This window comes from Lynx canadensis, chromosome C1 (assembly GCF_007474595.2).
Source record: "Lynx canadensis isolate LIC74 chromosome C1, mLynCan4.pri.v2, whole genome shotgun sequence".
In the NCBI taxonomy this organism is placed as follows: Eukaryota; Metazoa; Chordata; class Mammalia; order Carnivora; family Felidae; genus Lynx; species Lynx canadensis.
In genome coordinates, this window is record NC_044310.1 from 7,514,927 (window position 1) to 7,530,693 (window position 15,767).

General features: G+C 61.7%; 1 protein-coding gene across 2 annotated transcripts in view; it reads right to left on the reverse strand.

The window, feature by feature from the left end:
- The window catches only part of CASZ1 (castor zinc finger 1), a 146,381-nt gene that overhangs the window by 18,957 nt on the left and 111,657 nt on the right, over positions 1 to 15,767 (reverse strand). For both annotated transcript variants that reach the window (XM_030326394.1, XM_030326392.1), the window contains 3 exons: positions 5,226 to 5,702; positions 1,336 to 2,170; positions 293 to 361 (listed from right to left, as the gene is read on the reverse strand). In XM_030326394.1, the coding sequence (XP_030182254.1) occupies positions 293 to 361; positions 1,336 to 2,170; positions 5,226 to 5,702 (1,381 nt within the window). The remainder of the gene's footprint in view (positions 1 to 292; positions 362 to 1,335; positions 2,171 to 5,225; positions 5,703 to 15,767) is intronic.

Genomic DNA, 15,767 nt, shown 5'->3' on the forward strand with positions numbered 1-15,767 from the left:
GGAGCTCGGTGCTCACCTGTGGCCAGGCCCCGCCATCAGGCCCCTTTGGGCACCCTGGCCCTGCCTGGGGTACAAGCTGCTTCAGGGCGTGTGGCCCAGGTCACATCGAGGGGCAGGGGCTGAGATGGGACACAGTCCCTCCGGGGAATTTGAGGGCATGGGCGCATAGAGGTAGGGAAGCAGTAGGCACTCGGGCACTAGCGGTCAGATGGGCCTATGGTCCCAGGGTCCCCAGGCATTCCTGGCCCCATCCCACCACCTCTCCAGGGCAGTCTCCTCCCCAGGGGCCTACCTGGCAATATATTTCTGGTAAATGTTTACATCTTCGGTGACAGCTGGTTTATCTGTGGGCAATCCGTTCCTGGCGAGAGACACACAGGGCACAGCCGATTAGCCGACAGGGGTAACTTCACACCCCAGAAGTGTCTAGGGGGCAGCTCCCTGTCCTGGGGCCCTGGCCCTTCCCTCTCTTGCTCTGTTGTGCTCTGAGGCCCTCAAGGTGGGACTGGAAGGCCCTTTGGCGGAACCTTGGCACAGGTTCAATTAGCCCAACTCCGGCAAGGGCCGGGCCATTCCAAGCTGGCACGGGCCTAGCTAGGAAGCCTTGGAAGCTGGGGCCTGGCCCCCGTTGCATACCGGGAGTCAGCAGGATGCTGGGAAGACCACCGGGGAAGGGGCAAGAGAAGGTGGGGTCATTTGATCAGAAAAGCCCCCCTCCCAGGCCAGTGGGCAGCTCCCTAGATCTGCTCCAGGTTTTTGGCTCTGCCTCAAGGGGGAAGGGAGTGTGGGAACCCCACATAATTGATCCACAGATAATTTGACCGTTGCCTGGGGGTTAGCGATGAGTGTGCCCCCAGACTCCTGCCTTCTCTTGCTGCCTTCCCCATGGCCCAGGCCCTGAACCTGGGAGCCACAGTGACCGGCTTGGAGCCCAGAGCCCTAACCCCAGACTAGGGCTTTCCCGGCCAACCCCAAGGCTGCATTTGAGGCACAGAAAGCCTGTCACTGGCAAATGGGGGTTACAGCAGTCCCTGGTACGCATGTTAGCAGATGAGTACATGCACGGGAATACCTGACGTGTGACACGCGTGTGCACACTGCAAGATGTGTCGCGTGCTGGGCGTGGGTGGTTACGCAGGCCGTGTGTGTGTGTGTGTGTGTACGTGTGTGCACACACAGGCATGCGCATGTGCAGAAGCATGTGAGAGCCAGTGCGTGTATTAAGCTGGCCGCTTGGTGGACGTGTACAAGTACGAGTGGACGCGTCCACGAGCATGGGCTTCAGTGGCAGAGAAGTGGCTACTCTAGTCCCGAGTTCAGGATGGGCGTCCTTACTTGACAGTGGAGACGGTCCCCGTGGTGATGGAGTCTGTTTTGGAGAAGGTCGACTTCAGGTACTCGGGAGTGTTGAAGGGCAGGGAGGCGGATGGCTCGGGCCCTGGCCCAGGGGCGCTGGGAGCACTGGGCACGCTGGGGAGGGGTGCAGGAGCCAGGCTGGGGGTGGGCGGAACCTTGGCGGGGCCCGGCTTCTGGATGGCCCGGACGTCGTACTTGGAGGGGCGCCCCACCTTGCCCGTCTTGAAGGCAATGGCCCCGCCCATGTCGGGGCTGCCCTCCCCGGGTTTGAAGAGGTGCAGGTACTTGACGTTCTCCAGGTCGTACTTGGATGGCTTCTTGTAGGTGCTCCCGTTCTGGGGCCGCAGGTTCTCGCCCGTCTTCAGTTTCTGGATGAAGAAGTCGTACTTGGAGGTGCGGGCCACCAGGCCCTGCATGGGAACGCTGCTGTGTGAGGGCAGGGGCAGGATGGTGGCCTTGGTCTCCAGGTGCGCCGTGCTGCTGGGCAGCCGCAGGCCGGGCAGGGGCCCCACCACGTCCTTGCCCGCCCGCTCCTCGGCCTTGGTGCTGTGGGCCGGCCAGGAGAGCTGCTCGCCGGCCTTGAGCTTGCGGATGTACTCCTCATATTTGGAGAAGCGCGCCCGCTTGCTGAGGGCATCCTCGGAGGCGGGCAGCATGGAGGAGGTGGCCACCTCGGGGGTGGAGCCTGCGTGCAGCTTCTCGAAGCTGATCTTCCTGGCCAGCTCGTCCCTCGTGTTCTGGTCATCGTAGCCAAACATGCCGAGGAACTCGGTCATAGTGGAAGCCGCGTAGTCCCGGAGTGAGGAGGCCTCTCCTGCAGCAGTGGGGAGAGGCCGGTCACCTCTGGGAGGGAGCAGGGTAGCCAAGGGACAGGGGGCACCCCCTCCCCGTGAGCCCCCACCCACAGAGGGAGGAGGCTGGCATGGGGAGGGGGCGGAGCACGACATGATCTATGGACATTTGGCTCACTTGTTAGGTTTTACGACTCTTAAATTAATTTGTTTAAAAAAAAAGTAATTAATACCGGGGTAAAATAAAACGAGTTCATCAATGCCAGGAAAATCAATTTCCTAAATGTTCTGGCCGATGGCTTTTCAGTACATTAAACAAAGTTTCATAAATGTCTCCTCTCTCTCGCCTTGGCCTAATATGAAAGAGAAGTCACTTTACTGGAAGTAAGGCCAGATCCCAACCTGCCTCCCAAGGGTGGGGTGACACGGGGGCTGGGGACAGGTAAGGATGTGGGCCGGCAGCTGGGCAGTCAGGAGGGACCCCGGGGGCTGAGGGTTGGGGGTGGGCCTGGCTGAGCCTGTCTGGAGGACTCTCCCTGGCCCCCACAAGCAGACACACAGGCCCTCATCCCTGGGAGGTAGAGGGCTTACCCCAGGCCTCACCAGGAGCTGGCCCCCCCGGCTCCACCGGCCCCCCACATACTGAGGGTCCCAGACCACAAGGCTGAGGAGGCAGGGGCCTTGCCAAAGCATTTGTTCAGACTCACTCAAGGCCCCTTGCCCCAGCCAAGAATTATGACGTGAGGAGTCCTACGAACCTCCCCGTCATCCTCGTGCCCGCTCGTAAAGGTGGCCACCCTGAGGAGAGTCTGCCTGGGAGGCTGGCCCTACTGGCCCCAGACAGGGGACCGAGGACAGCCTGTCTACAGGCTCTACCCGTGTCCACTCTGGGGCACACAGAGATCCCGGAGCGGCCTCCCCACAGGGACGTGAGCAAACACGTACACACACACATACACGCACATCCCCTAGCTACCTTCCCAACCCCGCAAACACACACACATGGACACGAACCACCCAAACCCCACACCCATCTCCCCAGGATGAGCCTCAGGACGGCGGAGGCAAGATGATCCCATTCTGCCTGGGGTTCTTCTCTGGAGCCCCACGTCCTTGCACACATGACCTTCGCCACAGCAGATGTGTGACCCCCCCAGCACACACAGGCTTACTCATTCTCGTGCAGAACACTCACGAAACACCTACTATGGGCTCCGGCCTGGATCAGGGGTGGGCGCACATAGGAGGGTGAGACCCACATGGGCCCCAGGGACACACATGTTTTCTCCATTCCTGTCTGAGCCGGCAAAGTCGGGCACGTTCACTCAGAGCAGCAGGGCCCCAGGGTGGGAGTCCTAACAGCACAGCCAGGGGGAAGGCATGGCTGAAGAAGGGGTGGGAGGCCCAGGACCCCAGCAGGGTGGCAGATGAGGGTCGCCTCCCAACCCTCATTGCAACCCATCGGGGCTGTGTAGGAAGAGGACAGTCACAGGTGGCACCTGGAACCCCAGGTGGGCAGAGTGACCCCGGGAGCCAACAGATGGCTGTTCCCTGGGACGGGGTGGCCGGTGGGCCACTGTCCTGACCTCAAGCTACATGGGGTTGGGGGCCCAGCCTGGGAGGAGGGGGCTCTGGCTGCTAGATTCAGTGGCTCAGGGACCAGGGAAAGGGGCTAAAAATAGCAGGAGGCAGCTGAGCCCTCACTATATATGGCAGAGAGACAGAAGGCTTTGAAGGGCAGGCAGCTTAGAGGAGGGAGGGGGCTGGGTGGGGGTCTGAGGCAGCCCAGAGGCCTGCCTTCCTGAGCCCCCAGGCCCAGAGAAGGTGGTCTGAGCCTGGCGGTGGCTAGGGCTCCAGCTGGTTTCCTCTGGTGCCCAGGGCTGAGCAGGCTGCCCCAGGTGTCAGATGGGGCGATGCCCAGGTCACGAGGCCACTGGCAGTCCCGGTCCTGCCTCCTACTGTCCCAGCTCTCCGTTTGGGGTGAGAGAAGGCAGGGGTCAGGGCAGGGCTGGGCCTGGGGGGTGGGGCGGGCCCCCGATGGGACAGCGGCCCTTGTCCCCGTCCCTCCCTCTCCTCTGGCTCAGCACAATCACCTTGTGTCTGGGAACGGCAAGGGCTTTTCCTATCAGAGGAAACTGAAGGTCACACTTTTCCTCATTGATCTTGCAATGTTTGTTAATTACTCTGTCACTGATGTGGCGAAGGATAATTAAACAGCTCTGTTTATATCTTATATGCATAATTATGTGGCTGCGCAGGGCTCCCCGCGCAGGGAGGAGATGCGCCCCTCGCTGCAGGGGGAAGGGGATAGGGGAGCAGGCAGGGGAGGCTCGGGGCACCGGGCACAGGCCTGAGAAGGAGGCTAGGAGCTGGAGAAAAGGCCCCGCACCCGGGTTCCATCCTAGCCACAGTGACCCCCTTCCACCCAAAACCGCAGGCCCTCTCTCCCTGGAGTGTGAGAAGCTCGGGGCTGCTGTGAGTCATAAGGACAAGGAGACAGCAGAAAAGCCAGGCCTCAGCCACCTCGTGGGAAAGAGGTCAGCCAGAGGAGCGCGTCCGGGGCAGGTGGCTGTAACGGGATCTGCGGGCCGGGCTGAGCCATCCTGAGGCCCTGTGCCTCGCCCCTGAGAGGTCCTGCCTAGCAGAGCCGGTGTCCCTGGGAAGGAGAAGGATTCCGGGAAGGGGCAGGGGAGGAGGCTGCCAGAACAGGTCTATCCCGGAGCTCTGCTCCTATGGCTCTAGGGCTGACCCCGCAGGCTCCTGTGATGCAGGGGTGGAGACACAGTCCCACGGTCTGTCGTGGGTCCCACGTCCGCACAGCCATCCCTCACCTCCTCAGCCGCCCCCAGCCCGGCTCACACCTGGAGCGCTTCCCTCCCACCCTGAGCAAGTCTTCCCTGTTTGCGCCAGTACCTCGGCCCCAGGCCTCGCGGGGCTGGATGAGGTGCCGGGACACGGAGCACGAGTGGGGGAAGCGGGCATGCTCTGCGGACCCCCTACCCCTTCCCTGCTGCCCGCCCCCCCACGGGCTATGCCGTCTGTCCGTGCGGCTGTCTGTCCGGGACTTCAGGCACCTACCCGAAGCCTGCTTGGTACCGGGGCCGCTGTCGTCCTTGGAGGCCACCCCGTCAGACTCCTTCTCCTCCGCGACGCCACCGCCATCCCTGGGGGGCTCTTCGCCGTGGTCCTCCTCGTCGCTGCAGCCCTGGGGCTGCACCATGTAGACGCCCTCGGGCGGCAGCTCCAGGCCCTCGCGGCCGATCCGCCCCAGGCTGGGCGCGGGCGCGGGCTCCTCGCTGTACTCACCGTTGACCCACTTCTCGATCACCGCCCGCCTCTTGTCTTCCTCGCTGCGGACGCCCCGGGCCACGCCGGCCTCTCGGTCCCGCGGCCGCAGCGGGCTGCCCTCGGGCTGGGGGCCCGCCTCTGCCCCCTTCTCCACCACCACCTGGCGGCTCAGCTTGGCGCAGATGGCGTTGAGCTTCAGGCCGCCTTTGCGCTTGGCCGCCATCGCGGGCTTGCCTGCGGGCGGGTCGGTGCACCGGGTGCCTTCAGCTGCAGGGGTGGAGGGAGAGGTCAGAGGGTGCGGCCACCACCTTGGCGGCGGCCCCCCCCCCCCCACTAGGCCCTAGGTTTTCTGGATCCCACCTTCCTCACGCTGCCCCTGGCTGGGGGCAGCGGTGGGGGGGGGGGGGAGGATGTCTGCGCCCCTCACCAGACTGTGAGCTCCAGCGGCCCAGCTCGCCCAGCGCCCCATCCCTAGAGCCTGGCACCGAGGCCGGCGTGCACTGGGTGGTTCAGGATGGTTTGGAAATGAACATATGAACGGACGAATGAACGAACGACTCCTCAAACACGAGGGGCAGGCTTCTCAGCACCTGGTTCCCGGAAGCGTTCCCTACACTTGCTTGGCCCTAAATTCCTCTTCTGAGAGGCGGGCAGTCAAGGCGGGCGCTCAAGGCGGGCACACACTGAGGCCTGCCGTGGTCTGCCCCATGGGGAGGAGACCACCCAGAGCCAGGGACCGGCCTGAGCCAACCTCTTGCCCTACTGTCCCGGCCACTGGTGGCTGGGACCCTTCCCCCTCTGAGTGTCTCGTCCCTGACAACTCCCCTGCCAGACTTGGTCCCTGGACCCCACCGGACTCCTACTTCTGCTCACTGGAGAGCTGTGGCATCTCTTCCTGTTCTCCCGGCCGCCGAGGGCCCTCTGAAGGCCTCCACTTTTCCTCACTCCCCTTGCTTTCACAGACCCTCTTTTGTCTTCTCTGGCCATTTCCTTTCCTCAAGCCTCAATCAGGGCCACTCAAGGGCAGAACGCTCACAGTGTTTCCAAGAACCGCTCATCCTTGTCTGAGGATCCCACTCTGCCCTCTCTGCCATAGCCACAGCTCCTTCCCTCGGAGGCCTGGCTGACTCCAGAAAGCCCACTTCCCAGCCCCGAGAAGCCACAGCTGGAACAGGCTGGGCTTTCCCAGACCCCCAACGGAAGGCCCAGAAGCTGCAGTTGCTGTTCCTGAACGACACGGCAGCCCGACAGAAACTCTTTAATGCGGCTGCCGGGGTCTCGCCACCTCCCTCACGGCTGCTGAGCGGGGGCGCCCAGGGGTCCAGGGTCGGGAGCACACGGCGGGTCCGCTCACCACACAGCCTGGGACCTGCCACCAAGGCCAAGGGTGGACACACATACACATTTTGTGTATATGTCTGCCTGTCCTCCACCTTTCCATCTGTCCGTTTAGTTGGCTCCTATCGTGTGCCAGACCCTGCGGTGTGCATGGCAGACGGCCTCAGCCGATTTGAGCACAGGGGGCCCCGCGGGAGCCTCTCAGTGGCAGGGCTCCCTCGTGTGTCCCCCAGCAGAGGAATGGGTGTGTCTGAGTCTCCACCCACGTTGGTCAAAAGGCCGAGTGAGGGCAGGGGCTCGGCTTCCAGGGCCATGGGCAGAAGGGGCTTCCCTAGAATAGATCAACACCCTGCGGACCGCCACACACGAAAGCCCAACAGGCATGCTCACACAGGACGGCCACCCCTGCCTGCCTGGGGACCCTGTCCCGCAAGGAGACTTGGCTCATACAGACGGGTGGTTGTACAATGCCCAGCGGCCCCAGACCTGCCTCGAAACCACCTGCCAGTGTGTACGGCCTCACCTGGCCCAGGGACCCACCGGCCCCAGCCCAGTCCAGCCAGCCGACTGCCCCAGAAGGGTCTGCTTGGCTCACACCAGTCGGCCCAGTCTTGGGGCCCTGGCTCTGCCGGGCCCCACCCCTGCCCAGGCCATGGGCCTACTCTGCCCAAGTTCATCCGCATCTCCAAGTCTGTGCCGCCCACACCCAGGTCTCCAAGTGCTGACGTGGGTTCTCCAAAGTTCAATGATGGTTCCCCTAGTCACAGCATCCCACCCAACCTCTGGGCCAGCTGCCAGGCTGCACGACACCAGGCTTGCTCCAGCAGACCTACAGGGAGCAGGCCTCACCTGGCCCCCTTGGTCCCCTGCCCTGGTGGGGACGGGAAGGGGAGAGTGGGGGAGCCTGCTCTATTTTTACCAGGAGGTAAGCAGCCAAGTGTGTAAGGGAGACAGCAAATGGATCTATAAATATTTATCCCAAGGAAGAGGGAAGCAGAAACTCCCAGGGCTGCACTTGCTGCTGGTGACACCCCCTCCCTGGGCTCCCACCCATCCTGGAGCCTCGAGGCACTTGGGCCCACCCAGGCCAGCCCACCCCCTCCTGCTCTCCGGCGTGTGCCTGGCTCGGTCCCTCCTGGGCCCCCACCAGCTGTGATGCAGCTGTGCACCCAGGGCCCACCCCCCGCCCACAGGCCCCTCTGCTCCGCCTACACCCCCCACACCTGCCCTCCAGCTGCCGCTCTGCCCCAGCCCACCTGCCTTCCAGATGTTGCCCTCCCTCTGACTCTACTGCCGATCCCAGGGGTAGAGGTGGAGAAGGCGTGTGGGCCTGGGGTGCAGGGCAGGAGGCAGAGGCTAGGGCAGCGGGTGGGGAGTATGAAGGAGCCAAGGTCCGAGCTGCTCGCCCATCCGCCTTCCGGCCCACTCCGTGGGGTCCTCCTCCCCTCCCCCTCCATCAGGGCGCTGGGACATACAGACTACCCCCCTCGTGGTCTGACCCCAGGCTCCTGTCCATGTAAACATTCCCCCGACTTTCTTCCCTAAAATATAAACGCCGTGGCCGGGCCTCAATGGGAGGAAGCCATCCGTCCCCGGCCCTGTCACTGCCCCTTTCATCTCCTTCCCGCCACCAGCCTGCCCGCTGCTCTATTTACACTGGACACTTCCTCTGGGAACAATACTGCCCAGGAGGCAGGCTTGGGCCAGGGGGTGGGAAGGCGAGGGGAGTCCTGCACTGCTTACCCAGGGCCGGGCTCCAGAAAGGAGGCAAGGGGCGGGGCAGCGGAGGTGAGCCCCAGTCAGGCTGGGGGAAACAGGGGAAACTGGGGAAAGGAGCGACGGGTACCCGCACGTGCGCAGCCGGCCCAAGGGCTCTCCTAGCTTCTAGTCTCTGGCCCCGGTGCCTCCGCATCAGTGGGGTGAGCCCCAGGAGGTGGCACAGCACGAGGGCATAGCCTGGCTCTCCTGCTTGTTGGTGAAAGGGCCCCAGGCAGGCTCCCGCCCTGGGAAAGGGCCACAGGACTGTAAGGTGAGAGGGTTCTGGCAAGCAAGGACCTGGAAGAAGGCAGCTGAGCCCTGAGAGGGACAAGCAAGCAGGTGTGGCGCACCTCTAGGCACGAGATCCCAAGACCAGGAAACTTCACCGGGGCCAGAAGAAAGAGGGGACACCAGAGAGGCTGGGGGGCTGGGCTGGGCTGGGGGCAGCCTGTCCACTCAGCAACAAACGACCCCTTCCCAGGTCTTCCGACCTCCTCTCCCAGGGCTCCAAACTCAACCAGCCCCCTGCAAGCAGGTCTCCTGTGTAAGCTGAACAGATCCTGCTCAGGGTGGAGGAAAGGAGGGGCAAAAACCAGACCATGCACATCTCCAGGTACGGTCTCCTGATGCCTCGTGATGACCCCGTGAAGCAGGCACTGTCATCATCCCATTTGATAGAAGAGGCAACTGATCCTGGAGCCGTGAAGACACCCAGAGCCCGGGCTCACAAGGGGCCCGGGCTCTGCCAGGAGCTGGGCAGCCACCGTGTCCCCAGTTAAGGCTTCTGGGTGGGCCCTAGGAAGTCCCAGCCCTCTCTTCCCATCTCCTCCTCACTCCCTCTCCTGGTTCCCATAACACGGAGCCCCCTAAAGTGTTAACTGCGATGGGTAAAATGGTGCAGCAGATTGCTACAATAAATAATTTACTGATATTTATAAATATTCAAATCAGCCAGCTTCAGAAATCAAATGAAGGGAGGGCCTCGGGAGAAGGGCCCGTTATGCCAGGAACCTCATCACTCCCTCCAAAGGCTGGGGAAGGCCAGGGCTCCTGCCAGTTACGGGGGAGACAGGGGGGCTCCTACCACTGCACCTGGGCCCCCTGTCCCTGATCTCTGGGGATGAAGGGGTTGGGGGTGGCTGGAATGGCTCCACCTCCTTGCCAGGTTGAGGCCAGACCCTCCCCTGCCCCGGGCAGCCTGTGTCAAGGGGTCGAGAGGCTCCAGTGCCCAGTGCCCAGTGCCCACTGCCTGGGGCTCGAAGTTGCTTGTTCTGCCCTGGGTGGGGGGGCAGTCCCTGGGGGCTGGGCAGGCCTGGCAGCAGCCCCCCCCCCCCACTTGTGAGTAATGTGTTTCGGGGCCGGGCGGCCTGTCAGCTACCAGGCTCCGGGTGCTTTATGGGCTCTGCCTGGTGGCTCTGAACTCCCTGGTAGGAAATAAAGTTCTCCCTGTGCGTCCCTTCTAAACATTTCACTCAGTGGAAACGGTGTTTAAGAAAAATGAGGACATATTTCTTCCTAAGGATGCAGTGTCCCCTTTGGGCAGCCTAATGCCCGCTGTATATCAGGAGGTGGGGAGGCAGGGGCCAGGCACCGGTCCCCTGGGGTAGGGATGCTCCGGGGCCCCCCTGCCTGCTGCCAGGCAGCTCAGGGGCCACAGACACCGCCAGGCCACTGGTGGCCGCCCTGTGGCACGGCCCAGAGTGACAGGGCGGCTGGCACCCTCTGAACACCTCCCCTGTACCAGAGACCATGCTGAACACTTCCTGACGTCAACTTCAGTGACCCCCCCCGCAACATCTCCATGAGGCTGTTGACCTGTCCCCATTTCCAGATGAGGAAGCAGAGAGAGCCTGGTGAGATTGGTAACTGCCCATGGTCACTCAGTGTCAGTGCTGGAATCGGACTTCCATGGGGCTCGGACGCCCAAGGCCACGGTCTAACACCCCACACGCCCCCCTCCCCGCTCCCCAGCCTCCCAATTGGGGTGGTGGCAATGTCGGAGCTTCCACGCTGCCATCCCTAAGAACTTGAACTTGACAGGCCCCAGTTTTCAAGTGATGCATCTGTGTTCATTCAAGACACCCTCTGAGCTCCTTCTACAGGCCAGGCCCTGGGCTCAATCCTGAGGACAGCATGAGAGCAAGACAGACTGTCCTGGTTCCTGCCACCACGGGCAGCTCAATTTAGATAAGGGGACAGATGTTCAAGCCACCATAAGCGCAATCACTGTGGTGAAAAGTCCAGGTGCCACAGGAACAGCGAGTCTGGGAAGCAAGGAAGGGTCCCTAGAGACACATGCTCCCCCCAAGCTCCCCGACCATCCTTCCCACCTCTCTCCTCACCTCCCCCACCAGCCAATTTCTGTGTTAACTCCCCTATCTCCTCCAGCTGTGACCCCCTACCCCAGCCAAGACCTGTCCCATAGGAAAAGGTGTCCTTCTCTCTTGGGCCTGAGCCCTCCCCTCCCAGCTCAGAACAGAAGGGCCGCCCAGCTCGTGCAGGTAGGAGAGTGGTCACTGCTCCCCGGGACTCTCAGCCAGGCCCCCTGGTCCCCAACAGCTCTAAGACGGGAAGTGGGGGGGCCAGGCTGCTGGGCCCTACTTGCCCCCCTTTGTTTATTTATTTATTATGATTTTTTAGTCCAGTTAAAAGGTTTACTATCCAGACGCGTCTAAGTGGCCTCACTTAGCGTAAGTAACTCTATAAATCAGGGGAACTGTTAACATCCACCGCACAGGCTGGCTATCAATCTCCCCCAGGTCACAGCCAAACAGGAAGGGGAGAAAAAAAGAGTTACCACCCAGGGGAGATTTAAAACACACACATACGGCACACGCACAGACCGTGCACGCGCGCGCACACTCGGGCGTCTCCGTGTTTGTACAATCATATTATAATTCACACGTGCACATGCAGAACGGCCCGGAAACTGGCAACGCCGAGTGTGGTCACGGTAACACAGCACCAGCAGGGTTCCCGCAGCCGAAAGGGAGTCGGAGCCTGAGGGAGGGGAGCCTCCAAAGGGCCCCCAGGGCCGGGCTCTCGTGCCTGAGCTGCCCTGGCCAGCCAAGTGGCTCTCGAGGGCTGTGGAGCGTCTCTGCTTGGTCCCCTCCCCTCTCTGTGGCCCCTGCCACTGCAAACCCAAAGGGCCGAGCTTTCCCCTTTTGTGTGCCCAAGGTGAGCCCTCGGCAGGGAGGTGGAGCCAGAGGAAAGAGGCAGGGAGGCTGTGGGCTGCAGGCCCCCGCAGCGGGGCATGCTGCGGTCCCTAGGTATTCACCAGCCGTGCCCGAGGCCGGGCACACCCCAGACGCAACACGCGGCTCAAGAAGGGTAGCCCCGTCCAAAGGAGCGGCCGGCTGCCTCGGAGGGTGCTGAGGCTAGCTGGGCGTCCAGAGCCGCTCTTCCGCAGGAACACCCCACCTTTTGACCGGAGTACGTGCGGCCGGGCGCACAGAGCTCGGACACAGGCTCCCACCCCAACCCCAGAGAGGGCCCCAGGCCTGGAAGGACCCACCAGCTGGGCCACACCAGGCACCCGAGTGGGACAGGCCTCTCCTGGCACCCTCTGTGGATCCCCAAGACAAGGCAAGGCAGCCCCAGGGTGGAAGGCCTGCCCCGGGGCCCACCTCTCCCACCTCGCCCCGGAGGCCTCCTGGCTCACCCGCCCGCCTGCCCGCCGCATCTCCCGTGAACTCTATTTCTCTTTCCTCTCTGAAAACAACTGAGCTGTAAATACTGTTTAACCTTCTCCCCCCCTCCCCCCCACCCCCTCCCCTCCGCACTATAAAAACACAAATATGCCATAACTCAGCCGGCCCGGCCGCCCAGCCTCCAACATGCCCCGCGCCCGGGCCTCTCAGGAAGGTCATTACAAACGACTTTCCGATTCACTGCTCCTGAAATAATTTTGTGTATTAAAACCTGAATCTGCACTTTCTGGGGCCGAAAGCCTCGCTTAATTATGGCGGGTGTCCTTGGGACGGACAGTGATCCTTCACTCGCCAGCCCGCTCCAGCCCTCCGCCCGCCAGCCCGCCCCCCTCCCTGGGCCCAATCTGTTTTCAAAGTGTGTCTGTCCTTTATTAAATTGTTTTCTTTTCCACATTATCAGTTGCCATGGAGACCTCATCTCTCGGATTATTTGAATTTCATTATATCTATTGATTTGGGAGCATTTCATCTTTTTTATTGTTTTTCTGTCAATTTTCAAAACGAATAACCATCTAATTTGCGTCAGTGCTGATTATGTTTGTCCCTCAATAGAGGTCGGCAGCTGCGCTGGGGAAACAAATCAATGAAAAACCATCATAAAACTCCCCACTCCAGTCTCCGGGATGTGTGGGTGACATTCCACGCCTGTGAGAAACACACTCATCAGCTCCAAGTTCGGCTACGGAGGCAGCGGCACCGCTCCACGTCCGCCTCCTCTGGCCTTAATATTTAATTTCGCGATTTGGGGCATTATTAGTGGTGTTTTTATTAGTGCGTGTGCATGTGAGTGTTTGGTGGTGGGCCGGCTGTTCCGTTAATTTGTGGGTGAGGCTGGGAAACCCCAGAGGAGGGCAGGGCGGAGGGTGCTAGGGGTGCGGTGGGAAGTGGAAGAAGCAGGTGCGGGGCGGGGGGGGGGGGGGCCCCGAGGATGGGGGCCCGGGAGGGGGGGACCCTGGGACCAGGAGGACCGCGATGAGGGGCTGGAAAAGGGGGGTCGCAGAAGGGGGACCAAGCGAAGAGGAGGAAAAGAGGGAATTCAAATTGCTTACTTTGTTGGTTTTTTTTAAATAATTTATGCAATTTTAAGCATTTATGTATAAATTTTTTAATAAGCCACCCTGGAGCAGGATGGCCATTAACATCCCAACGTCCTTCTGTCCAATGGGCTGGCGGAGAGGATCAATTTCTGAGAGTACTTTCCCTTTTTTATGACATGATAAAATGCTTTTAAAGCAACTTACACAAATATGGAAATTTTTTTTTTCTTTTTTCCCCTGTCCCCTCTCCCTTCCCCTAACAGCCTTCTCCTCCACCAGGGAAGGGTGTGCGGGCACGCGCGCGCGCACGCACACACACACTTGTGCTCCTAGTGCTCCCTCTCCTGCTGGGGAGGGGGGCTGCGGGGGGCTGGCAGGGAGACAGCCCCAGTTCTAACTGGAACTGGCCGCCTGTCCTTCTAACAAGGGCATAAACTTTCATTACCCATGCACGCAGTCAAAGACAATTTAGGGAAACGCGCTGCTCGGAAAAGGAAAACCTCAGCGATTCGTGACCCACGCCGCCGCCATCTGGGGGGCTCTCGCCTCCAGCGCTCAGGGGAGCCCGGGCCCTGAACCTCTGGCCCTGCCCGCAGGAGGTCAGGGGGAGGGGCCCTTGTGGGGGGCGGGCAGCCCTCCAAGGGAGGGGAGAGAGCAGAGGGAGCCAAGGGTCTCCGCCTTGGCTAGCTGGGAGCACCCGGGCAGGCCAGGGGACAGTCCCCCTTGTCGTGCTCTCTCCCCACACTGCTTCTCTAGCCCCACTAGGCATGGGCCCTGGAGGGCAAGCACAGGGCTCGCGCCTTTCTGCCACCCAGTGCGGGGACAGAGCAGAAGCTCAGCTCTGATGGACAGATGGAGGGATGGAGTGAAGACAGTGTAGGAAACCTGGCCCAGATACCCTCAGGCCCAGGTGCTGGAGAAAGGCCCCCTGTCTAGGTGTCACCTGCTCCGGAAGCCGGTCTGGGGCAGGAGTGCCTCTGGGTATAGGGAATGGGGGGCACTGGAGTGAGAGGGGGCGGCCTGGCTACCATCACCCCTACCCTGGGCCCAAGCCCCAACTCCCCAAGACGGAGCCAGGCCTTGTGAAGAAGAGGCCAAGTGGCCTATGCCCAGACTTGGGGACAACTGTACTTCTAAGTTCTCTTCACCTTGCAGCCCTTCTCATCCTGATGCGGGGGGGGGGGGGGGGGGGAGGGAGGGGAGGGACCGAGGGGTGAGCCCTGCCCAAGGGATACCCTGCGGGGCCGCGCCTGGCCCTCCATACCATGCTCGGACAACCAGGACTTTGGCAGCTTCCAAATCAGACAAGTCGACATCAGAAACTTGGCCCCCCAATTTTAAGAAAGTTAGGTCTCTGCCCTGGGCCTCAGTGTCCTCATCTGAAACAGGGCTTCCAGCATGGCATCGAGTGACATGTCTGGCATGTGGAGCCTGCCCTTCTACTGGATGGTGACCGCGGGCAGGGTCCTGCCTTGGGAGGTGGAAAGGCTGCTTCCTCCCTGGCCCGGGGCTGGCGTGGGCAGGGCAGAAAGCCCAGCCTCCCCGAGACCTGGGAACTCTGGGTCGTCCTGCTTCCCCCCCCCCCCACCCCAAAGAGCCCAGCTCTCTCCTTGGGCCCTCGGCCGTCTAGGCTGCTGAGGGCCCGATACCCTCCTGCCCTCAAGTCTCAGAGCATCTCTTGGGAGACTTCCCTCCCTCTGGGTGAGCCTGACCTCCCAGCAGCCCAGGAAGGGCTCCTCCGCATCCTTGGTGGCAGCAGGCAGGGAGCACGCCCGCCACGGCCAGGCCGCCCCAGCCCTCAGTGGGGACCCAAGGGGAGCCCACCCTCTTCCTCTTCTGTGTTCAGATCCCCCCCCCCCCGAACTGTCATTAAAATAACAAGTTTCTGTTACAATCTAAACATTCCCACATCGCATAAAGGGTTATATTACACCCGAGTCACTCCCGGGCCCGTGTTTGCACAGAAAAGCTCACGGCAGGTCCCCCCTCCTGACGAAGTGACTTATTAAAGTTTAAACAGTAATTAACAGAACAATAAAAATAAAGGGATGTTTGGGGAGTCATAGCGCACACAGGGTTTTCGGCAGTGCCAGCAGATTTTCAGTGCCCTGTGCTGGCAGCAAAATGTGACTGTGGAGCCAGGGGGGACGGAGGACGGGGCCGGGACGGGGCCAGGGAGGCTTCGGGCCTAACGGGTAAGGAAGCGAAGGCAGACCGGAAAGAGGGGAAGAGGGGCCCAGGGGGCTTATTCGGGTCTGTGCAGGGCCACCAGCCCCACCAGGATCTGGAGAGGCGGGGCGGGGGGGGGGGTTCCCTATGAGCAGGAGAGAAGGCCTGATGCTGGCAGGAAACCGCCCAGCCGGGCTGCTGAGGCTTCGCCAGGCCAGAGCCCAGCTTGCCCCAGGCACTTCCGGGAGCCCAGTGCCTCGGTCACATTCAGCCAACTCCAGCATGGACCTGGCTGGGGGAGGGGCGTGGGCATCGCCAGA